Raw genomic sequence first — 23,953 nt, forward strand, 5'->3', positions numbered from 1 at the left:
GATTCCAGGTCTCCAGGATCGCGCCCTGGGCCAAAGGCAGGCGCTAAACCGCTGCGCCACCCAGGGATCCCTTGATTTTACTTTTAAGGGCAGTCTGGGTGGCTCAGTGGTTTAGCGCCACCTTCAGCCCAGGGCGTGATCCTGGAGTCCCAGGATGGAGTCCCACATCGGGCTCCCTGCTTGGAGCCTGCTTCTCCCTCTGCCTGTGTCTCTGCCTCTCTCGGTGTATCTCTGCCATCATCTTCCTTCCCAGATAATCCTCAGTGACATTTTTAAAAAAGATTTTATTTATTCATGAGAGACACAGAGTGAGAGGCAGAGACATTGGCAGAGGAAGAAGCAGGCTCCATGCAGGGAGCCCAATGTGGGATTCAATCTCAGGACCCTGAGATCTGGACCTGAGCCGAAGACAGATGCTCAACCGCTGAGCCACCCAGGTGCCCTAGTCCTCACTGACATTTAAAAAAAATAGTGCCCTGGGGACCCCCCAGGTGGCTCAGTTGGTGGAGCACTTGACTCTTGATCTCGGGGTCCTGAGTTTGGGCCCTATGCTCTGTGTAGAGATGACTTAAAATTAAAAATAATAATAATAATAATAATAATGCCCTGGGCAGCCCAAGTAGCTCAGTGGTTTAGTGCCACCTTCAGCCCAGGGCGTGGTCCTAGAGACCCAGGATGGAGTCCCAGGTCGGGCTCCCTGCATGGAGCCTGCTTCTCCCTCTGCCTGTGTCTCTGCCTCTCTCTCTCTCTCTCTCATGAATAAATAATAAAAAGAAAAAGAAAAGAAAAAAAAGAAAATGAAGGGTTAAATCCTCCTTCCTATATCCCATATATATCGATTTCTGTAGCTGTGTAGATATGCTAACCCAGAAGAACCATATTATGGACAGGGCTCTGCACCTTGCCTTTGAAACAGTCACATTTTTTAGCTTTTTTCCATATTGGGGCTTTTTCTTTTTAAGATTTTATTTATTTATTTATTTATTTATTTATTTATTTATTTATTTATTTATTCATGAGAGACACAGAGAAAGAGAGGCAGGCAGACACAGGCAGAGGGAGAAGCAGGCTCCATGCAGGGAGCCCGACACGGTACTTGATCCCAGGACCCTGGGATCACGCCCTGGGCTGAAGGCAGATGTTCAACCACTGAGACACCCAGGCATCCCAAGAGCTTTTTTTTTTTTTTAAAGACACTTATTTTTAAGTGATCTCTACACCGAATATGGGGCTTGAACTCATCACCCCAAGTTCAAAAGTTGCATGCTCTACCGAATGAGCTAGCCAGGTGCCCCCATACTGGGGCATCTTTTTTAGCAGCTACTAGAACTCCACTGACTGGACGTACCATTATGTATGCTGCTTGTCCCTTATTGCCAGGCACTTTGGTTGCTTGGTTGCTACTAATTTCTTTTTTCTATTAAACCACTGTTGTAATAAATATTCCTGTGCTTATATCTTAGCACCCTCTTGAGGGACTGTCTGCACCCTGCGCCAAGAGACAGGAATCAAATGTCCTCTCCTGGCCAGTCCCAGGCAAAGCTAGAGGAATGGGAGGGAGACTTTGTCTCTCCAACAGCAGCCTCTGCTGGGCTTGGCCAGGAACGCGCAGTTAGAAAACAATGTGGATGCTACTAATAGGCCCTGTGTCAGTACCGGTCCCTGGGAAGCAGAATTCTGTGTGATTGTTCGTCTTTACATTATTCTGTACTGACAAACCTTTCTACAACAAACATATACTTTTACAGTTAGGAAAAAAAATCAATCTAGACTTTATTTATTTATTTATTTATTTATTTTATTTATATTTATTTTTTTTACATAGACTTTATCTTAAATAATTTTATGGCACATCCTAGGGGGAGGTTGGGTGCCTTTCCTTCTTGTGGAGGGTTCCTTGAAACGGTTTTGCCTGCAGCAGCCCGGATGTGGGGTGGGAGCTGGAGCTTCTCACTATGTTTTGGAAGGTGTGGTGACAGCATCTTTCTTACCCTTCTTGACTCAGGATTCTGGGAGGCGTCTTTAAAAACAGTGATAATAGGGATGCCTAGGTGGCTCAGCGATTGAGCTTCTGCCTTTGGCTCCAGGGAGTGATCCTGGGGGCCGGGATCAAGACCCACGTCAGGCTTCCTGCGTGGAGCCTGCTTCTCCCTCTGCCTGTGTCTCTGGCTCTCTCTCTGTGTGTGTCTCTCATGAATAAATAAATAAAATCTTTAAAATATATATATAAATAAAGTCATTATTTATTTAAAAACAGTGATAATAAAAGAGCTGATATTTATGGAGGATGTATTGTGCTAGTTACTATTCTAAGTGCCATTATGGGTGGTCACATATGTTGGTAAGACACTATTATCTTTTTGCAGCTGTAGAAACTGAGGCATGGAATGGTTGTGTAACATGCTCAAGATCACACAGCTAGGATGGTGGGAGGACAGGCTCCAAATTGTGCAGACTGGCTCTAGAGTTTTGTGTGCTTAGTAATATATTCCCTTCCCTTTCTGTTAAATAATGTTCTATTATTACAGATCTCCCTGACCCTGTTTGCTCTTCTGTAAAAGGGGTTCATGATATCTATTTTATGAGATTTTGAGAAATGAATGATATAAAGCATGGGAAGTGTTTAGGGCATGATATGTGTGAAATAAATTAATGGACAATCATTAATATCGTGAGGGGGGCTGTTTACCAGGATGGGGATCCAGAGGTGAATTGTCTGTGGACCTGTTCTTACAAGGACACTCTTGATCTGCTCAGTGGAGGGGAGTGATGGCTCACAGTGGCTTTGGCTCTGGAGCAGACATATCCAGAGCACAGAGAAGCTGTGTTTATCGTCTCCAAACTGCACATCGGCAACGCAGGCTGGCCTTATCTGGCAGCATGCCCTCGAAATGCTGTGCATATTCTGTGTCTGAAACCCCAGGGCCTCAGAGAGTTAGCAAGATTTGGAGGTACAGACAGACCAGGCAATGCCAGACCTGTGGAGTGAGGAGTCAGATGGTCCTGGCTGCACTGGAAGCTTCTCCACCGGCTCTGGGCAAGAGTGTGCCAGGTGCCTCAGCTCTGTGATTTGGTTTCCTCATTTTTAAATAGGGACAATGACACTTACCTCAAACAGCTATTCTGAGGCTTAAGTAAGACAATGTACATAAAGGGGTTGGGCAAATTCTTTGCTCAGTAGCTACTATTGGCTGTCTTCAATGATCGATTCAATTTTAGAAAGTTTTTCCTCTTAGTAAATTAAAGTTGGTCTCCACAAATTTCCTTGCATTCCTATGAAACATGCGTGCTCTTTCCGTCATTCAGCAAACATATATTGGGCATCTTCTGTGTGCCAGGATCAGGCAGGTCTGTGAACACATCCAGAATAAATGGGGCTTGAAGCTTATTCAGTTATGGGAGGAAGGGGAGTTCTTTAAGAGAAAGAATAGAAAATTAGGTACAGAAATAGATGCTTATTCAGAATGAGAAATGAAACCCAAATGAATCATAAATGTTATGAAAGCTGATGAGTATGACAAAATTCAAATAACATAATAATAGGGACCCTTGGGTGGTTCAGTCAGTTGAGAACCCAACTCTTGGATTCAGCTCAGGTCATGATCTCAGTGTCCTGAGACAGCTCCACTTGGGGCTCTGTGCTCAGCAGGAAGTCTGCTGGAGATCCTCTCTCTTTGCTCCTCCCCCTGCTCCTTCTCTCTCCCTCTCTCTAAAAAAATAATAAACTTAAAAAAAAATGACACAGCAATAATAACCACTATTATTCATATTACTTGACTTCCTGATACATCTCTATGCTTATTTTTCTTCCTACATTTTTTCTGCTGCATATCCATTGTTCTCCACACGATAACAACTTCAAAATTTAATTTTCTATTGAAGGGGTGGGAAGATAATTGTTTTTCCTCTAGATGGCTGATTGAATTTGGGTTTTTGTATCCATCATTTAGAGAAGTGTCATGATGCTCACTGTCTTGCCTGGGGCAGACTCGCCCAGAGCCTCATACTTTGTTCTGGCTCTTCAGGTCCCAGGCGAGGCCACAGCGGCGGTTCTCCCCATCGATGGCCCCAACTCCCTGCCCCATCTAGGAGGTGGCCACAGGGCAGCCCCAGCAGCCGGCCTCGAGAGTTCACCTGCAGGTGCGTTACCACCTCTGGCCAGAAGGTGGGGCCAAGGGGCCCTGAAGCTTAAGCATTGGTGTCCGCATCTTCTGAACAGATCCTTGGAATCAGGTGCCTGACCATTCATTCATTCATTCATTCATTCATTCATTCGAAACACAGAGAGAGGCAGAGACACAGGCAAGAGGGAGAAGCAGGCTGCCTGTGGGGAGTCTGATGCAGGACTTGATCCAAGACCCCAGGATCATTCTCTGAGCCAAAGACAGACGCTCAACCACTGAGCCACCCAGGTGCCCCAAGGGCCTATTCTTTCCAAGCAGTTCACCTCTTGCTACTGTCAGTGGAGGATACTACTTAATCATAATTATCGGTATTGCCATATTAGCATTGGCAAATAGGAGAATGGAAGACTGTACCTGCTGTTGCTAATGTTGGTTACATCTCAGTAATGGGATTATGGGAGGTTATTTTTACAAGTCTTTGATTAGACTCATTTTTACTTTTGCTCCTAAACAAATGTATATAATTTTATAATGGACAATGGCTCTTAAGAGTGTTTTGGATGTGGGGGCACCTAGGTGGCTCAGTCGGTTGAGCCTCTGACTCTTGATTTCCAAGGAGTCATAGTCTCAGGGTTGTGAGGTTGAGCCCGGGGTTGGGCTCCACACTCACTGAGGAGTCTGCTCGAGGTTCTCTGTCTCCTCTCCTCTTCCTCTTCCCCCTTTTCTCAAAACCCCCCACAAAACACCCCACACCTTTAAGAGTGCTTGGAATGTCAAGGTCAGAAAGGAGTAGTTTAATGGCAGTTACATGAATCATATCTTATCTGTCCAGGTATTTAAAGCACTTTCACGGATATAATTAATCTAGGCCTGTTCATATATCAACATGTTGTGATGAAACCAAGACAGAAAAAATGTCTGCTTTTTACAGATAGGAAGACAGAGGTCTAGAAAGTGGGCCTAAGGTCACAAGGTGACAGATTCAGCCCCCCTCCCTTCCCTGACCCTGGCTGGCTCTGCTGGGTCTGGGGCACATCTTTTTGGAATCCATTTCTTCCTTTTCATGACCCTATACTGCCCCTTCTCAGGGTCTCGTCCTCTGGACCTGGGCTGACAGCAGCCATCCTGAGCTCCCTGTTGCCATCTCCCATCTGGATCATCCCTCTACCACTGCCCGTATGTAGCCCAAGTAAATCATGAGACTCCTGCACATGCAATCCTTCAATGGCCTCTAGGACAATCTCCTGCCTGTTCTTTTAGGCCTGCCTTGCACATTGGGCCACTGCCTTCATTTTCGGGCTCACCCCCAGCCACTCCTTCTTTTGCAGTTTCTGCTCAGGCCAAGGCTAAACAAGAGTGCCAGGTTCTCGTGCCCCACAGGGTGTTAGCAAACAGTACTCCCTCTCCCTAGAATGTCATTTCTATGTTCTTCAAATACAAATATGCACAGTGGGGTCACCTGGGTGACTCAGTGGGTGAAGTGTCTGCCTTTGGCTCAGGTCATGGTCCTGAGATCCTGGGATCGAGCCCTGAGTTGGGCTTCCTGCTCAGCAGGAAGTCAGCTTCTCCCTCTTCCTCTGCTTGTGCTCTCTTTGTCGCTCACTCTCTCATTCAAATAAATAAAATCTTTAAAAATATTTTAAAGGGCAGCCACAGTGGCTTAGTGGTTTGGTGCCGCCTTTGGCCCAGGGCGTGATCCTGGAGACCGCGGATCGAGTACCATGTCGGGCTCCCTGCAAGGAGCCTGCTTCTCCCTCTGCCAGTGTCTCTGCCTCTGTGTGTGTGTCTAATGAATAAATAAATAAGATCTTTAAAAAAATAAATTAAAAAAAAACATGCATGGTGATCAGTAGAATGATCTCCTCCAGCCCTCCAGGCAGGATACTTTTTTCTCCTATATTAGGGAGTTACAAACACAAATGCCTACAGTGAAAAAAAAAAAAATGCCTACAGTGGCCAGGCAGGTATCACTATAAATAGATGGAGTTAATGTAAAATGATCCTTAGCACCATGTGCCGGCCCACAATAAATAGCAAGGACAGTGTCCAGCACAATGGGCTGGGAGCATTGTTGCAAACTTGAGACCACACCTCCCTCCTCAAGGACGAAGCCTCTAGTTCATCGTCTGGCACCAATGCCAGGCCCAGATCTTGAAATGCTAACAACCAATTCAAATGTAAAGCACTGTAGGTGCCCACTCTCTTTCTTTTTTTTTTTTAAGATTTTTTAAATTAGTTAATTAGTTTTTAAAGATTTTATTTATCTATTCATGAGAAACACACACAGAGAGGTAGAGACACAGGCAGAGGAAGGAGTAGGCTCCTTGAGGGGAGCCCAATGTGGGACTTGATCTCAGGACCCAGGATCACGACCTGAGCCAAAGGACGCTGAACCACTGAGCCACCCAGGTGCCCCAAGGGTTTATTTATTTATTAGAGAGAGAGAGAGAGAGAGAGAGAGAGAGCACGTGCACTCACAAGTAGGGGGAGCAGCAGAGGGAGAGGGAGAAGCAGACTCCCTGCTGAGCCACCCAGGCGCCCCTGTAGCTGCCCCCTCTTGCAAGCCAAGGAAAAGACATTAAGTTGACAGGTTTTCTCCTGCAAGCCTCCCGCGTGCCACTGTCCTCTACGTTTTAATGGAATACTGTAGACAGCAGCGGCCCACATTTATTAAAAAGCTTACTGCATGCCAGACAGGTCCTTCTCTTAGTGCTTTACATATATTCCTACATCCAGTCTTCTCAGCAGCCTAGGAGGTAGGTGCCATGATTATCCCCAATTTACAGGGGAGGCAACAGAAGTGAAGTCACGTGCCCGAGGTCACCAATTTGGATCCCATGCCCGGCAGCCCAGCAGCCCGGCCCTAACAGAGTGCTCCTCCTTGATCCTGCCAATTGGACCACAACTCCTTGGGTTTATACACCACAGCCTCTCACCCTTTATTTTTCTCCCAGCTTGTGGTGTAGGAGTCACTCCCTAAAGGTACATTGAGCTGAATTGGTATTGTATGTAACAGATGTAATTAGACCTTAATTCATTCACTCAGTAAAACATTCTAAGTGCCTACCCCTCTTCCCATCCTGTTTTAGGGGCTGAGGGAGTTCAGAGGCGTAGCCTTGACTTCCAGATGCTTGGAGTCAAGGAGCACAAAATAATCATCACCACTCTAAAGCGTTCTGCATTACTAAGGCTAACACAACATTTCTTGAGTATTGTTTATCGCCAGAGAAAGCAGGAAATTGAACTCAGTCTTTGTCTGGAGATCTAACAATACTTTACAAAGCCTATGAACACAATGTGGAGGGAACAGAGGGAAGTAGTCATCTTAGGGAAGAAATCAGAAATTCCTTTTCAGAAATGGTAATACTTACCTGGCAAGTGTTTGAATGAATGGAGCTGAAATGAAATTCACACAGCAAAGTTGGTTGGTTTGAAAGGTGCCCTCAGGATACTGGGCGGGCTCAGTGGGCAGAGCTTGTGGCTCTGGATCTTGGGGTTGGGGGTTCAAGCCCCACGATGGGTGTAGAGATTGCTTAAAAATAAAATGTTTTGGGCAGCCCGGGTGGCTCAGTGGTTTAGCGTCGCCTTCAGCCCAGGGCGTGATCCTGGAGACCCAGGATCGAGTCCCACGTCGGGCTCCCGGCATGGAGCCTGCTCCTCCCTCTGCCTGTGTCTCTGTCTCTCATGAATAAATAAAATCTTTAAAAAACTAAAATCTTTTTTTTAATCATTTAAAAAAGGAGAAAAGTACCCTCGTTTGTATAGGAACAGACTTGGGGAAGATATTTCAAAGGTTTTGGAAGATATAAACTTTGCTAACTCTGTGTGCCTCCACATGTAAAAGAAATATGGAAGTACAGGTGGTTTCTCTGAACTGTTTTATGGAAGTCAGATTCTATTGTGACAAGGATATTAGAACAAATGTCTATTGAAAAGTCTAGAAAGAGTAACAGATATGCTATCTTGATCATGATTAATGGTTTTACAGGTAGATGTGTATGTTGAAACTCATCACACTGTAAGCTTTGAGTATTTGCAGTTTATCGCACATCAATTATATCGTAATAAGACTGTGCAGGGCAGCCTGGGTGGCTCAATGGTTTAGCGCTGCCTTCAGCCCCGGGCCTGATCCTGGAGACCCAGGATCGAGTCACATGTCGGGTTCCCTGCATGGAGCCTGCTTCTCCCTCTGCCTGTGTCTCTGCCTCTCTCTCTGTGTGTCTCTCATGAATAAATAAAAAAAATCTTAAAAAAAAAAAAAGACTGTGCGAAAAATGTCCTAGACTCTGGGTATGCCAAAATGTCAACAGATAGCAGCAGCCCAGGAGGCTTATTAAAAATACCTCCCTTCTGACTCCTGAGTCCGAATCTGAAGTTTATTTTTTTTTCAAAGATTTTATTTACTTGGGAGGGAGAGCACACAAGTGGGGGGAGCAGCAGACAGAGGCAGAGGGAGAAGCAGGCTCCCTGCTGACCAGACAGCCTGATGTGGGGCTTAATCCCAGAACCTCGGATCATGACCCAAACCAAAGGCAGATGCTCAACCAACTGAACAACCAGGCACCCCCCGAATCTTCAGTTTAATAAGCCACTTGGGTGATTTGCATGCACAGTAAAGTTTGACCTTTTGTCATAGTGAGTATCTGGAATTCACTTCCATACTGAGTAGTTAAAGGGAAGTTATATTTTCTAATCTTTTTTAGCCCACTAAAAGCAACTACCCACAAGAAATTCTTGATAGCTCTCATAGGAAGAGGTTTAAATGTTTGATTTAAAGAATGTGCCTATTTTCCAAGAATACCCAATATGTTAAATACCAAAACAGTGAAAAAAGTCAATGACTAATTTATTAGATTTTACCTGCCCATCTTCCTAGGTATATTCTATAGGTATAATATTTATACTGTTTTTCAAAAATATATGTTTTCAGATTACAAAAGAAATGCTTATTGTAGAAAACTTAGAATCTATAATTCCATGAAGGAGAGTTATATTTGCTAATCACATTATTGCCCTCAAAAGTTATCAAATTCTAAGGTGGAATGCGGGGGTAAACATATCAAGGAAATAACGTTATAACTTCTTGGAGGTTAAGCCATGTAATATGCATATTTTTATTTTTTTAAGATTTATTTATTCTTTACTCATGAGAGAGAGAGAGAGGCAGAGACACAGGCAGAGGGAGAAGCAGGCTCCATGCAGGGAGCCAGATGTGGGACTCGATGCTGTGTCTCCAGGATCACGCCCCCGGGCTGAAGGCAGCGCTAAACCGCTGCGGGCCCATCCCCCCCCCCTCCCCGCCTCCAGCTGCCCAATATGCATATTTTTAAAGCAATTAAAACTAAGTCTAAAGACCCAGGCTAAGCAAAACAAATCAGTGGGCATAGCATAGCAGAATTACAGTCTCCTACAACTAATAGTGGGCTTAAGAAAGTTTGTGGGGTTTTTTAAAAGATTTATTTTTTATTCACGAGAGACAGACACAGGCTGAGGGAGAAGCAGGCTCCATGCGGGGAGCCCGATGTGGGACTTGATCCAGGATCCTGCGATCACACCCTGGGCCAAAGGCAGACACTCAACTGCTGAGCCACCCAGGCGTCCCTGTTTTAGAGCTCTTACATGCACGCCCTTCTAAGGCCTTTGGAGGATCTCCAACAGTATATTCACTTGGTCCAGTTTCTGTAGAAGTTTCTAAAGTAAGGTATTCAAGACCACTGTCTCTCTGCTTTCTCTTTTTTTTTAATCTTTATTTTTTTTAAAATTTTTTTATTTATTCATGATAGGCACACAGTGAGAGAGAGAGGCAGAGACACAGGCAGAGGGAGAAGCAGGCTCCATGCACCGGGAGCCCGACGTGGGACTCGATCCCGGATCTCCAGGATCGCGCCCTGGGCCAAAGGCAGGCGCCAAACCGCTGCGCCACCCAGGGATCTCTTGCTTTCTGACTTCCTTCTGTCACTCCTTTGTGTTTGATGCTTCGGGAATGGCCAGGGGCTTTATTTTTTTTTTTTAGGGTTTCTTTTTTTTTTAATTTTTAAAAATAATTTATTCATTTATTCATAGAGACACAGGCAGAGGGAGAAGCAGGCTCCATGCAGGGAGCCCGTTGTGGGACTCGATTGGTCTCCAGGATCACGCCCTGGGCTGCAGGCGGCGCTAAACCGCTGCAGCACCGGGGATGCCCTCAGTTTTTTTTTTTTTTTTTTTAAAGATTTTATTTATTTATTCATAGAGACACACACAGAGAGAGGGAGACAGAGGCAGAGACACAGGCAGAGGGAGAAGCGGGCTCCATGCAGGGAGCCGGATGATTGGTCTCCAGGATCACGCCCCGGGCTGCAGGCGGCGCTAAACCGCTGTGCCACTGGGGCTGCCCATGGCCAGGGGCTTTTTTGGGATCTGGGACAATGATACAATGATGGAGTAAAAGATACCTTTTTTTTTTTTTTTTTAAGATTTTTAAATTTATTTTGGAGAGAAAGAGAAGGAAAGAGCACAGAGTGGGGAAGGAGCAGAGGGAGAGAGAGAGAAAAAGAGTCTTAAGCAGACTTTTTACTGAGTGCAGAGCCTGACACAGGCATCCCACAACTCTGAGATCATGATCTAAGCCCAAACCAATAATGGGATGCTTAATCAACTATGATACCCAGGTATCCCGAGTAAGGGATACATTTAATTGGGGTTTAGTGGTGTGTATTTATGTGATTTGCGGTCATTTCCGAGTATTGTTAAATCATTGCTCTCTGTGGGGGTAGGAATGGCTTTCTGAAATACACCTACTGCCCATTATACCAGCCCAGCCAGCACTATATCACAAAGGTACAGGGCCAGAGGGCAAAGGAGCTCTGTGATGCCCAGCAGAGCAAACATGGGGGTAATGGAGGGGAAACAAGATGTGAAAGAAGATAAACTAGTCCATAGAAAATCCTTCCGAGATTAAATCGGCTCCAGAGTAAAAACTTTTAAGTGGAAGAATCAAGTCTCTCAATGACTACTCTAAAATGCTTAACCTAAAATGGAGGTTCTCATTCATCAGGAATCCACTAAGTAATGTTATATATGCAATTGTAAATGCACTATGCTTATGACTGTATGCAAATCACGCAAAATGGAACACATTAGAATTCTTGCGTTTATGGGACACAAACTTGTACTTCAGTGAGTCGGTCTGTAGGTGAAGTCACATATTTTATTATTGATCTTAATGGATCAGAACCTGTCTTACCGGAGCAAATTGTTCTGAAAACCCCTGGGATCCACTAAAAACTACATGAAATTGCCACTGAAGCAGCAAAGCAGCCCTAAAATACTATAGCTCAGATGTGAAAGCAACCTGATAAAGATTTTCCCAAATTTGACAATAATCTTTAAAAGATATACACTAAGAACATTCAAGAGTTATGAAGCTGAAGCATAAACAATAAAAAATCTTTGAGCACCATGCCGAAAAGATTGACCTATTTTCTTTATAGTAAATATTACAAAATGTCGTAGGCAAAGGTGGTTAGAAGTATGCAACCAGGGGCAGCCCCCTGGTAGCTCAGGGGTTTAGCGCCGCCTTCAGCCCAGGGTGTGATCCTGGAGACTTGGGATCGAGTCCCACGTCGGGCTCCGTGCATGGAGCCTGCTTCTCCCTCTGCCTGTCTCTCTGCCTCTCTCTCTGTGTCTATGAATAACTAAATAAAATCTTTAAAAAAATAAAGTATGCAGCCAGAACGCCTGGGTGGCTCAGAGGTTGGTCTGCCTTTGGCTCAGGGTGTGATCCCCAGTCCGGGATAGGGTCCTGCATCCGGTTCCCTGCATGGAACCTGTTTCTCCCTCTGCCTGTGCCCTCTGCCTGTGTCTATGCCTCTCCCTGTGTCTCTCATGAATAAATAAAATCTAAAAGAAAAAAAAAAAAAAAAAAGTATGCAGCCAAAAACCGTGGAAAAAATGATCATAAATGGTGCCCATTTACCTAGACAGGTAAAATATACGTAATGCTGTCAAGGGCATTTTCAATCTTCTAAAAAAATAGGATAATTGTCTCTGGACTTTGGGGCACCCTGTAGGAGTGTCAGGAAGTTAATAAATGCTTTATGGTTGTGTGTGTGATGCTTGTGGCTTTTTAAAACTTTTTTTTTTTTTACTTTTCAAAGTATCATTTGCGATTTCTCATTCTACGTATATTTACGCACGTAATTTGGGGTCTTTTTCTAAGTACGCTTCAACGCGGGGCTTGAACATGGGACCCTGAGACCAAGACCCGAGCTAAGAGTCAGGAGTCAAGTCTAAGCCACTCAGGTGCCCTTGGGGGGGTTTATCTTAATGGGGGTCCCACAAATTGTATGGTTCCCCCAAACCAGGGTCTGCCGATTTAAAACAGCCTCAGCTTCCTCTTGAAAAAAGTCATTGGCCCACCACTTCCTCAGCCTTGCAGCGAAGACCAAGGCAAGTCCGCGACCCCACGCACGGGAAGAGTCTCGGCCTGCAGCGTCACCTCGGCCGCCCCTCGCGACCCTACCCCAGCCCCGCGGGCCCCGCCCTCCGAGACCCTCCCCCCGCCCCGCGCGCCCCGCCCCTCCCCGAGCCCCGCGCGCCCGCACCCCCGCGACCCTCCCCCGAGCCCCGCGCGCCCCGCCCTCCGCGACCCTCCCCCAGCCCCGCGCGCCCCGCCCCTCCGCGACCCTACCCAGCCCGGCGGGCCCCGCGCTCCGCGACCCTCCTCCAGCCTCGCGGGCCACGCGCTCCGCGACCCTCCCCCAGTCCCGCGGATCCCGCCCTCCGCGACCCTCCCCGAGCCCCGCGCGCCCCGCCCTCCGCGACCCTCCCCCAGTCCCGCGGATCCCGCCCTCCGCGACCCTCCCCGAGCCCCGCGCGCCCCGCCCCTCCGCGACCCTCCCAACGCCCCACGGGCCCCGCCCTCCGCGACCCTCCCCAGCCCCGCGCGCCCCTCCCCTCCGCGCCCCTCCTCGAGCCCCGCCCCTCTGCGCCCCTCCCCCCCGCCCCGCGGGCCCCGCCCTCCGCGACCCTTCCCGAGCCCCGCGGGCTCCGCCCTCCGCGACTCTCCCCCCGCCCCGCGCGCCCCACCCCTCCGCGACGCAACCCCCGCCCCACGGGTCCCGCCCTCCGCGACCCTCCCCCAGCCCCGCGAGCTCCGCGCGCCCCACCCCTCCGCGACCCTACCCCGCCCCGTGGGTCCCGCCCTCCGCGACCCTCCCCGAGCCCCGCGCGCCCCACCCCTCCGCGACCCTACCCCGCCCCGCGGGTCCCGCCCTCCGCGACCCTCCCCAGCCCCGCGCGCCCCGCTCCTCCGCGACCCTCCCCGAGCCCGGCGCGGCCCACCCCTCCGCGACCCTCCCCCCGCTCCGCGGGTCCCGCCCTCCGCGACCCTCCCCCAGTCCTGCGGGCCACGCCCTCCGCCACCCTCCCCGAGCCCCGCGCGCCCCGCCCCTCCGCGACCCTCTCCTAGTCCCGTGGGCCCCGCCCTCCGCGACCCTACCCCCCGCCCCGCGGGCCCCGCCCCCCGCGACCCTCCCCGAGCCCCGCGCGCCCCACCCCTCCGCGACCCTCCCCCCCCGCTCTGCTCGCCCCACCCCTCCGCGACCCTCCCCCAGTCCCGCGGGCCACGCCCTCCGCGACCCTCCCCGAGCCCCGCGCGCCCCGCCCCTCCGCGCCCCTCCCCCCGCCCCCCGCGCCCCTCCCCGAGCCCCGCGCGCCCCACCCCTCCGCGCCCCTCCCCCGCAGCCCCGCGGGTCCCGCCCTCCGCGACCCTCCCCCAGTTCCGCGGGCCCCGCCCTCCGCGCCCGTCTCCTGGAGCCCCGCGGGCTCCGCCCCTCCTCGACCCTCCTCCAGCCCCGCGGGCCACGCCCCTCCACGACCCCAGCCCCGCGCGCCCCGCCCCGACCGCCGCTGGCGGGTCACGGGGGAAGGGTAGAGAGGGGGACGACGCTCGCGGGCGGACGCGGGCCGGGGGGGCGGGGCCAGGGCCGGGCGGGGCGGGGCCCGCGGGGCTAGGGGTCGCGGAGGGGCGGGGCGCGGGCCTCAGCCCCTCTCTCGAAGCCGGAGATCCTCTTCAGCGGCGGAAGTTCCGGCGTCGGTAAGTGGGGGTCAGAGGTCAGCAGGAAGTCGATACGTGGCCGCCGCCTGTCCCCGCCGAGGAGGCGCAGAAGCCGGAGATGGCGGCGGTGCTGAACGCCGAGCGACTTGAGGTCTCCGTCGACGGCCTCACGCTGAGCCCCGACCCAGAGGAGCGGCCCGGCGCGGAGGGCGCCCCGCTGCTGCCGCCGCCGCTGCCGCCGCCCTCGCCGCCCGGGGCGGGCCGGGGGCCAGGCGCCGCGGGGGAGCAGCCGGCGCCCGGGGAGGCGGCGGCCGGGGGCGCGGCGGAGGAGGCGCGGCGGCTGGAGCAGCGCTGGGGCTTCGGCCTGGAGGAGCTGTACGGCCTGGCGCTGCGCTTCTTCAAAGGTGAGCCGGCCCGGCCCCGCCCCCGCCGTAGCCGCCTGGGCGAGTCCGCCCGGGCCGTGGCCGGAGCGTGAGCGGCCCGCGCTGCCTCGCCCGTCCGGGCCGCGGTCACCGGAGCAGGCTCCGTCCTTGGAGCGGGGGAGGCGGGTGTCCCCGAAGTTTGTCAGCACCCGCTGGGCCGCTGGGTCACACCCCTGCAGGGCCGGGAACCTCCGCGTAGCAGTCCGAGTCTTGCCTCCCCGAGGTTACCGGGGACGTTTTCCCCAAATTCGCTTCTCGGGTTTCCGGCGCCGGGGAGGAAGAATGAGCCCTTTCTCTCCCAGAGGATCCCGTTCTGGGATGGCTTTTTGTATGGGGTTGCTTTTTTTTTTTTTCCCCCCCTTTCTGTTCTAAACTGTCGCATTCCTTATCTTGTTTCCTTGGTACAGCCGACTCTTCCGGGCAGGAGGAAATCTTTCCATAGGTTCCGTACGCTTCCTTTGCAGTCGTTCTGGGGGGCCGTCACCTGGCAGTTTTGATGTGGCAGAGGTCCCCTCTAGCTAGTCAGCCTCTAAAGGGAAGGGATGCCCGCGATGTTCTAGTAACTTCTCGATGGTTAAAATTGTACCTTGGAAACAACGTGCAAGAGTAAATTCTCAGTTAAGGCCTAAAAGTACCCTGTTTCTTACAGCATTAATTGTAAGATGTCTCTTCGAGCACGATTGTGATGTGTGGGCTTTTTTTTTTTTTTAATTGGGTGATTCACTGGTGGTGATACTAGTCACATGATCTTTAAGTGGTAAAGACTGATGGAGAAGAAGCCCGTTAGTTTGATTCTTAGAGATATTTAGATCTTGTAGGGCGGATCTTTGGCGGAATGAAACTTTAAAAGTGGTTGCTAGGTTTCGTATACATTCCAGAACAGCATATTTATGACACTTTTCCCAGAGGGAGTTCCTTTTGGAATACAGTACATACTTGGGTAACTGAAGTTGTGTGGTTCATGGTAGTGATACGTGCAAGAGTTATTTGTTGTTTCCCCAAAATAACTGTGCAAACTAATGAAAATCTCTTACAAATTTTCCAAACATTTGGTTATTCCACATTCATTGCATTTTTTAATTAAAAAGTTTACCCTTGGGCAGCCTGGGTGGCTCAGCGGTTTAGCGCCGCCTTCAGCCCAGGGCGTGATCCTGGAGACCCGGGATCATGTCGCACATCGGGCTCCCTGCATGGAGCCTGCTTCTCCTTCTGCCTGTGTCTCTGCCTCTCTCTCTCTCTCTCTCTCTCTCACTGTGTGCCTATCATAAAAAAAAATAAAAAAAAAATAAAAAAAAAGTTTACTTACCCTTGAAATATCGTCATTGGACAGGGAATTCAACTCTCTGTGCACTGGCCAGCTTGGGGAATTGGTAATGGCTAATGGGTTTTGGATCACTTGACCCTTAGGTCACTGACTTCAATTTAGTGTTTCCTGTGGTGGTGATACATTACCACTTACTTAAAAAAATGATGTTTTCTATATAATTTGTGTGACTATATTTTATTTCAAACTTTTATTTTTGGAACTTTTCCACTGTTCAGTAAGATTATATAGAAGGAAAAAGGTCTCTAAGAATAAAAAAGGACCAACTTTTAATCCTAGCTTTTGCCACATGACTGACAAAAATATAAAGGTCATTATATCTTCTGATGTTGTCTATTTGAAAATGGTAATATTTTCTTTGAAAGATTAAAAACACTGTATAATGTGTGGTAAATTTAGCACTGCTTTGGGAGTCGGGAAGCCCTGGATTTTCTATACTGTGTAAACTCCTAGACAGTTAACTTTTCTCTTCCAAACTTCATTTCCAGGGGTGTGTGTGTGTGTGTAGCAGCTGGATTAGATGAAATTTGGTGCCTCAGATTTAAGATTTTTTAAAAGATTTTATTTATTCATGAGAGAGACAGAGAGGGAGGCAGAGACACAGGCAGAGGGAGAAGCAGGCTCCATGTAGGAAGCTCAATGTGGGACTCGATCCTGGGAACCCGGGATCACACCCCCAGCCAAAGACATATGCTCAACCTCAACCGCTGAGCCACTCAGGCATCCCTCAGTTTTAAGATTTGATCTAAAGCCAACATTTTAACATGTTTGCTGAGTAGTAAGAGTCCTTGGAGAACCAATATAGTTTGGGGGGAGGGGGTGCTAGTTAATCAGTTACTTTAGAGAAAAAAAGCTGCATTGATAGGTATGGTTCATTCACTTTCTAAGCTTTCAGAGCCATATTCAAATACTTAAAAGGACAAATAGTGTAACAATTAAAGCTATATTTCTGCATGGATCATTACATAGTTGGCAATGATTAGGCAGGCTATTAGGGTAAGAGACGCCTAAGGGAGGGGGAGAGGAATCTAAAAGCAGTCGGAAGAGTAATTATGGAAAGTGGGGTGAGTCAAGTGTTGCTGCCTTTGTTTTAATGTGTAAGTTTTCCCAGTTCAGTAGTTGGTATTTTTAGTAGTTTTGTAAGGATTTCTAATAGGTCACTATCTTGTGGTATTTGTACCAGAATTTCAGCAAGAACCAAAATTGACATTACATTTTATCTTCCAGTGTGGAATAAATATGAATCTTGAAAGCATGGCTATCCATTGAAAAGAACTTGGATAGGGAATCACGAAGCTTGTTTCTCATTCCATCCCTGTCACAGTGGTCACAGGCCAGTGACCGAATCCATTATGTCAACTATCTATTCTTAACTTTATGCCAGTAAAAATAAAGATAAGATGGAAGTATGAGTAAATGTAAGTTAGGATCTTACCATCCAAACTTCAGACATTGTTGGGGCGCTTGGTTGACTCAGTTGGTAGAGCATGTGGCTGTTGATCTCAGGGTTGTGAGTGGAGCCCCACATTGGGTGTAAAAATTACTTAAATGAGCTATAAATAAGTAAACTTCAGACTTTGTTGAATCCTTACTATGGATAAAGTTTTCTGTTAGATTACTGCTGTAAGTGAATAGTATGTTCCTTTTTGGTGGTAAGGAAAGGTCCAAAGAGTTAAAGACCCAAAGATACTGTGTGAAGGATGGAAGGAGCAGATATCATTCCAGGGTTGGGGAGGAGAGGCCAAGAGCCATGAAAGGACAAGGTGGGTGTCAGGAAGTGGCTTAAAGGAGGCCATGTGGAGGGAGGGCTGGAGAGGTGCGTTGGTGTCAGATCTGAGGAAGGACTTGAATGTCATTGTAAATAGCCTTTTTGTTAGTAGACAGTGAAGAACCATTCAACGTTTTTTACAGGGCAGAGCCAAGTTGCCCGATTCTAGCTCAGCAAGATTCAGCTGGTATTTTCAGCTCTTTGGGTAAGGACTGCGTTGGTTGACTTTATTGTACCCTTTATACTTCTTGGAGGGAGCTAACCTGAGGAGTTGTATTTTGGTTTTTAGAGTTTTGGGGGGTGAGTGTTTCCTTCTCTAACACTTTATTGCCTCTTTACATGAAGCTGTTAGATGGTTGCATTAATTTAAAATTCCAAAGTAATAATTACCCCCGCTTTGGCTGTTTAGCTGATGTTCACTATATGTCAGGTACTGCTTTGAGAGCTGTATATACACATAATTTTGTGTAATCCCCCACAGACCTTCCAGTGGGGGTGTTCTGGTTTCTTAGTCAAAGAACTTGATCTGGGTCTCTCAGTTACTTGTAAGAGGCAGGGTTGGATCTCACTCTGATTCCAAAGAGGTCTTCCCAGTATAGGAGAGGCAAAGTGAATGGAAACCCTGCTTTTTCTGATGGCATTTGAGGGAAATACTTAGAATTACCTACCCTGTTGCCTTATCACATTTTGGAACTTTTTGAGTATATGTGTTTGGAAATATTAAGAGCTATATTAAGAGCTAATAGAAGGCAGCTCCGGTGGCCTAGTGGTTTAGCGCCGCCCTCAGCCCGGGGCCTGATCCTGAAGACGTGAAGTCCCACGTCCGGCTCTCTGCATGGAGCCTGCTTCTCCCTCTGCCTGTGTCTCTGCCTCTCTCTCCTTCTGGGTCTCTCATGAATAAATAAATAAATAAATAAAATATTTTAAAGAAAGAAAAGAGCTAATAGATTCATACTGTTTTTCTACACATGATCACTTTATTGAATCTCTTTAGATATCTGGAGGAGTGAAGTGTGAGAAAACCATCTACTCTGAATTCCAAAATAATATTGCTATCAGGTTTGAAATTTTAAACATAATGGGGCAGAAATTGCCTCCAAAGGACTGAAATAAATGTGTTCATCAAAATATTGACATGCAAAATCCCACTGCTGCTAATACAGTACTAGATCTTTTGGGAAGCCTGAATTTAGCTAGTGTAATGATTTTTTTTTAACTCTTATAAATTGAAAATGGATGTGTTAATTCATTAGGGACTGAAAAATGGTGGTACTCTAGTTTTTTTTCTTTTATTGGAATACTTCATATACTATTTGGTGTGGAGTATAAATTAAAATAGGAAAGGAAAAATGTATCTTACCCTTTATTAGTTTTCAAAATAATGAGTTGTTTCTTTAGCAACCTTAACAGGTGACAGGTTTTTTTTTTATCATCATTATGTACTCATGCTTTTAAAAGTATCTGATTTTTTTAAGCTCTTAGCAATACTCAGTACTGTCTTTAGTAAGTCAAATTGGCTCTTCAGTTCCTTTCTTTGACATGACTAGTAATTTTTCGTAGCTTCCTTAGTATCTGGTATGATGAGATATTCCAGGTTATTCTTATACATTTCCTGCTTCAGCAGGAATCATTAGCCGTTTGTCCAAGGGAACATGGTTCCTGTTAGTGGGAAACAACATTTGAAGAGACATAATCTGGGTGATAAGAGGGGGTGCTCATTGCTACTGGATTGGTCATTATTCCTAGGCCTTTTCAGCAGACAATTGGAGGGAGTGGGGTGTGTGTGTAGTATTTTTGAGTGTGGTATGTAAAAGCTGTAGTTGAATTTGGAGGAACTTAAGTAATGAACTCAGAATCTTTCTAGTCTTTCTTTCTTTTTTTTTTATTGATTAGAAAGAGAGAGAGAGAACGAGCAAGAGGGAGAGAAAAACACAGACTCCTTGTTGAGCAGGGAGCCTGACATGGGGCTCAATCCCAGGACCCCGGGATTACGACCTGAGCCAAAGGCAGACACTTAACTGATTGAGCCACTCAGGTGCCCCAGAATCTTTCTAGTCTTGTTAATGTGTTTACATTAGCAGTCCTGGTACCTAGTCAAGTAGTACACTCAGCTGTGTTACTGATTGCAGAGAGGCCATCATGTGGATGGGCTGAAATGGTTCCGTTTCCTTTTGTCACCTTTAGACATATCCATTTACAGCAACATGTATGAATGGTCCCATTAATGTTTAAAAACATGTACAGGGCAGCCTGGGTGGCTCAGCAGTTTAGCCCCGCCTTCAGCCCAGGGTGTGATCCTGGGCTCCCTGCATGGAGCCTGCTTCTCCCTCTGCCTGTGTCTCTGCCTCTCTCTCTCTCTCTCTCTGTGTGTATTCTCATGAGTAAATAAATAAAATCTTAAAAAAAAAATAAAAACATGTACAGCTGTAATTTATTCTTTGGTAACTTAAGTATAATTAGTGTGTGCCTCCTGAACTTCAGGGGTCTAGCTTCAGATAATTTCGTGATTAAAATTATTACTATTGAACATCTTTTAAATTTTGAGCTTATTTTTCCTTTTAATTGTCTGTACTGGGGGATCCCTGGGTGGCGCAGCGGTTTAGCGCCTGCCTTTGGCCCGGGGCGCGATCCTGGAGACCCGGGATCGAGTCCCACGTCGGGCTCCCGGTGCATGGAGCCTGCTTCTCCCTCTGCCTGTGTCTCTGCCTCTCTCTCTCTCTCTATCATAAATAAATAAATAATTAAAAAAATAATTAATTAAAAAAATTGTACTGTTAGGCCTAAGTGTCTAATACTATAGGAGGATGTAAAGACCCAAGAGACAACTATAGGAAAGAAATTGTAACACAAGGGACACCTAGGTGGCTCAACTGGTTAAGCATCATACTCTTGATTTCAGCTCAGGTCATGATCTCAGCATCATGAGATTGAGCCCCATGTTGGTCTCTGCATCCAGCATGGAGTCTTATTTGTCCTTCTCTCTCCTTATGCTTGCATGCTTGCTCTCTCACTCTCCCTAAAATAAATAAAGAAATAAAATCTTAAAAAACCAAACACCAAAAAGAGAAATTATAGCCACTAAGAATAGTAATACCTCAGGGAGGCAGGGGGATTAAAAAAATAAAAGTATAATAATACCTCTCAAGCATCTGATTTTTTATTTTGCTAGTTGATATTAAATTTGAGCTGAACTGAAGTTTTCTTTTTTCCTTTTTTTTAAAGATTTTATTTACTTATTCATGAGAGACAGAGAGGCAGAGACATAGGCAGAGGGAGAAGTGGTTTCCCCACGGGGAGTCCGATGTGGGGCTCAATCCCAGGACCCTGGGATCACGACCTAAGCCTAAGGCAGACACTCAACCACTGATCCACCCAGGCGTCCCTGAACTGAAGTTTTCATATGAAGATTGGATTCAAGCATATGTTTACATGTATGTGTGTATATATGTGCGTGTGTTTAATGTAAGTGATTTAACATTTGCCTGAGGCCTCCCACTTATTTAATACACATTCAGAAAAGTACACATCATGAGTGGATAGCACGGTGAACTTTGACAAAGTGTACATATTCTGTTAACCAACACCCAGAAGGAAATAATGTTTATAGCAGTTTCCCCCTTATCGTGGTTTCACTCTGCCTGGTGGTCAACTGCAGTCAGGAAGCAGGTGATCCTTCTCCTGACACAGCGTCAGAAGGTCACTGGTAGCCTAGTGCTGCGTCACACCTCTGGCATCCTTCATCTCGCATCATCTCTTTTTTCTTTTTTTTCTTTTCTAAAGATTTTACTTATTTATTCATGAGAGGCACAGAGAGAGGGAGAGAGGCAGAGACACAGGCAGAGGGAGAAGCAGGCTCCACACAGGGAGCCTGATGCAGGCCCCGATCCCGGGTCTCCAGGGTCACACCCTGGGCTGAAGGCGGCACTAAACCACTGAGCCACCCGGCCGGGCTGCCTGTCATCTCATTTTTCATGTGGACATTTTATCATCTCATATCATAAGAGTGAGGACAGTAAGATATCTTGAGATGACATTCACATAACTTTTGTTATAGTGTATTGTTATAATTTATTGTTTTACGGTGCCTAATTTCATAAAGTAAGCTTTGTCATAGATACATACTTATAAGAAGAAGCTCTATACCGTAGGGCTTGGTACTATCCACAGTTTCAGGAATTCACAGAGGGTTTTGGAATGTATCTCCCACAGATAAGGGAAGATTACTGTTGCTGTACTTGCATCTGTTCACTAAATGAGAGCTACTGTGGCTCAGTATTTAGGAAGCTGAGCTCTGGAGTCAAGGCTGTCTAGGATACTTTGTCTAATTCTGCCACTGAGTTTCTTAAATTCCATGCCTTTGCTCAAGGGTTGTTGTGAGAGTTATAGGAAAGTATATATAAATTCTTGCCGGAGTGCCTGACAGTTGGTATTCTGTGACTGCTTATGTTGTTAAAGAGGAAAGATTACCAAGAATGTATTGTGGGGTGTGTTGAATTAATTGGAAGGAGGAGTCAGCTTTAATAAGCACTTAGTACATGCAAGGCAGTTGCCAGGGTGTTTTATATTATTCATTGACTCAGAAATACTGCATTTTTACACTTCCCTACAAGTAATATAAACATTTATCTATCAGGTTTTTCTCAACCCAACATGAAGGATATGTGGTTTTAATTTTAATATATTTTTTTTAATTTTAATATTTCTAAAATATGGGCTTTACTCAGTATATTCTTTGGGAGGCAGCAGTGTGCTAGGGCCATGAAAGCAAACAGATTTGATTTTAGGCCTGTTTGGTGGAAATCCAGTATCTAGGAGGAGAGAGAGGGTCCTGCTCTCCTCTGTACAGATTAGACAGTCCTTGGATCACACTTTTAGTTTGAGACATCATCCCTCAGGGTTAAAGACAAATGGAGCTTGTCCGGAACAGAGCAACTTGTATGGGTGTGGGCACTTGGAGCCCTGGTGTTACCAGGACGGCTGCTCCTCAGCCAGTGACTGCTTCCTGCTCTGTGCGGGCGCTCACCAAGATTTTGGAACACATTTTTTCTAACCCTCACAAGAACCCTAAGGAGAAGTACCTCCATTTCATCAGTAGCAAAACAGAGGCTTGGAAAGGTTAAATAAGTTGTCCCTTCTATGTTCTTAGCAAAGCGGGGATATAAACGTACATCTTCAGAAGGTGTGAGGGAATGAGCTCCAGATGTTTAGCCCAGAGAGTAGAGAACTCAGGGCAAATGTAATGGGTATTTTGTGGTTTTTGAAGTCTTATCTGTTAAATGTATTTTACTTAATGCTGAGGACCAGAAGTAGACCCTGTGGATGGAAATTCAAGAGGTGAAGTCAGAATAAAGAACTAAAAATTACATCCATGCAGAGATGGAATAGAATGCTCTGGGATGGTGAATTCCCATCACCTGGACCTGCTCAAGCATAAATTAGCAGCTGCTAGGTTGGTAGGCTTCCATTCTTTAATCTTTTTTTTGTATATGCTGCAGGTTTTTTCTTTGTGGTTACTATGAGGCTTATGTAGAATAGTTCATAGTTCTGTTAGTTTAAGCTGGTAATTTCCAGGGCATCCAGAAACTCTGTACTTTTCCCTCTCTCCACTTTAGGTTAGTGATGTTGTCATTTACATCTTTTTTATACCGTATATCCAGTAACAGATTGTTGTAGACCAGTGGATATGCAGAGGGGATTTGACCTTTGGTTGTGCAGGTTAGTCAATAATGGTGAATATCCTTTCCAGCTCATAGATTGTATGGTTTCATTTCATTAGACACAGGCTAGAAGAGACATTGAAATAATTTGTTACATCATCTACCTTTATCTCCAGAGAGGAGAGAAAAACAGGATTTCTGTGTAAACTTATTCTAGCAATTGAGATGTAAGACTAATAACCTTTTGTATAATTAATTTCAGGTGGAAGGGACTTACTCTTTCAGAGCTTTGGGCTTGGTAACTGTGATATAATACTATTATCAAATTATGCTGCCTTATTAGAACTGTAAAGCTAAGTACTTATGATTTTAATAAGAACATAATTTAGAAGCCATTTCTATTTTTAGTTGCTTGGGAAAATGTGTTTTATGTATTGCATTAGTTTCCTACTACAGCTGTAACAAATCACAAACCAGCACATACTGTCTCACAGTTCCTGAGGTCAAAAGTTCTGAATGAGTCCCTTTCCTCCAGAATCCCCCCACCCCCGCCCCGAATTTAAAGGTATTAAAGGTCCATTTTTTTTCTGGCATTCAGTATTCATACTCTTTTTTTTTT

General features: G+C 46.7%; 1 protein-coding gene and 1 long non-coding RNA gene across 5 annotated transcripts in view; one reads left to right on the top strand and one right to left on the bottom strand.

The window, feature by feature from the left end:
• Positions 1–10,559: 10,559 nt before the first annotated feature.
• Positions 10,560–18,592, bottom strand: LOC125755433 (uncharacterized). The gene is made up of 2 exons (XR_007411994.1): positions 15,233–18,592; positions 10,560–11,790 (listed from the first exon to the last, which is right to left on the bottom strand). It is a non-coding gene; the product is annotated as an uncharacterized LOC125755433 (long non-coding RNA).
• The window catches only part of ACBD3 (acyl-CoA binding domain containing 3), a 42,197-nt gene continuing 32,476 nt past the window's right edge, over positions 14,233–23,953 (top strand). For 2 of the 4 annotated variants that reach the window (XM_049112461.1, XM_049112462.1), the window contains exon 1: positions 14,233–14,567. In XM_049112461.1, coding sequence (XP_048968418.1) covers positions 14,282–14,567 — 286 coding nt within the window. In that variant the 5' untranslated portion in view covers positions 14,233–14,281. The remainder of the gene's footprint in view (positions 14,568–23,953) is intronic. The other 2 variants (XM_049112463.1, XM_025430669.3) reach the window with 2 other exon arrangements.

The sequence above is a fragment of the Canis lupus genome, chromosome 7 (genome assembly GCF_003254725.2).
Source record: "Canis lupus dingo isolate Sandy chromosome 7, ASM325472v2, whole genome shotgun sequence".
Classification (NCBI taxonomy): Eukaryota; Metazoa; Chordata; class Mammalia; order Carnivora; family Canidae; genus Canis; species Canis lupus.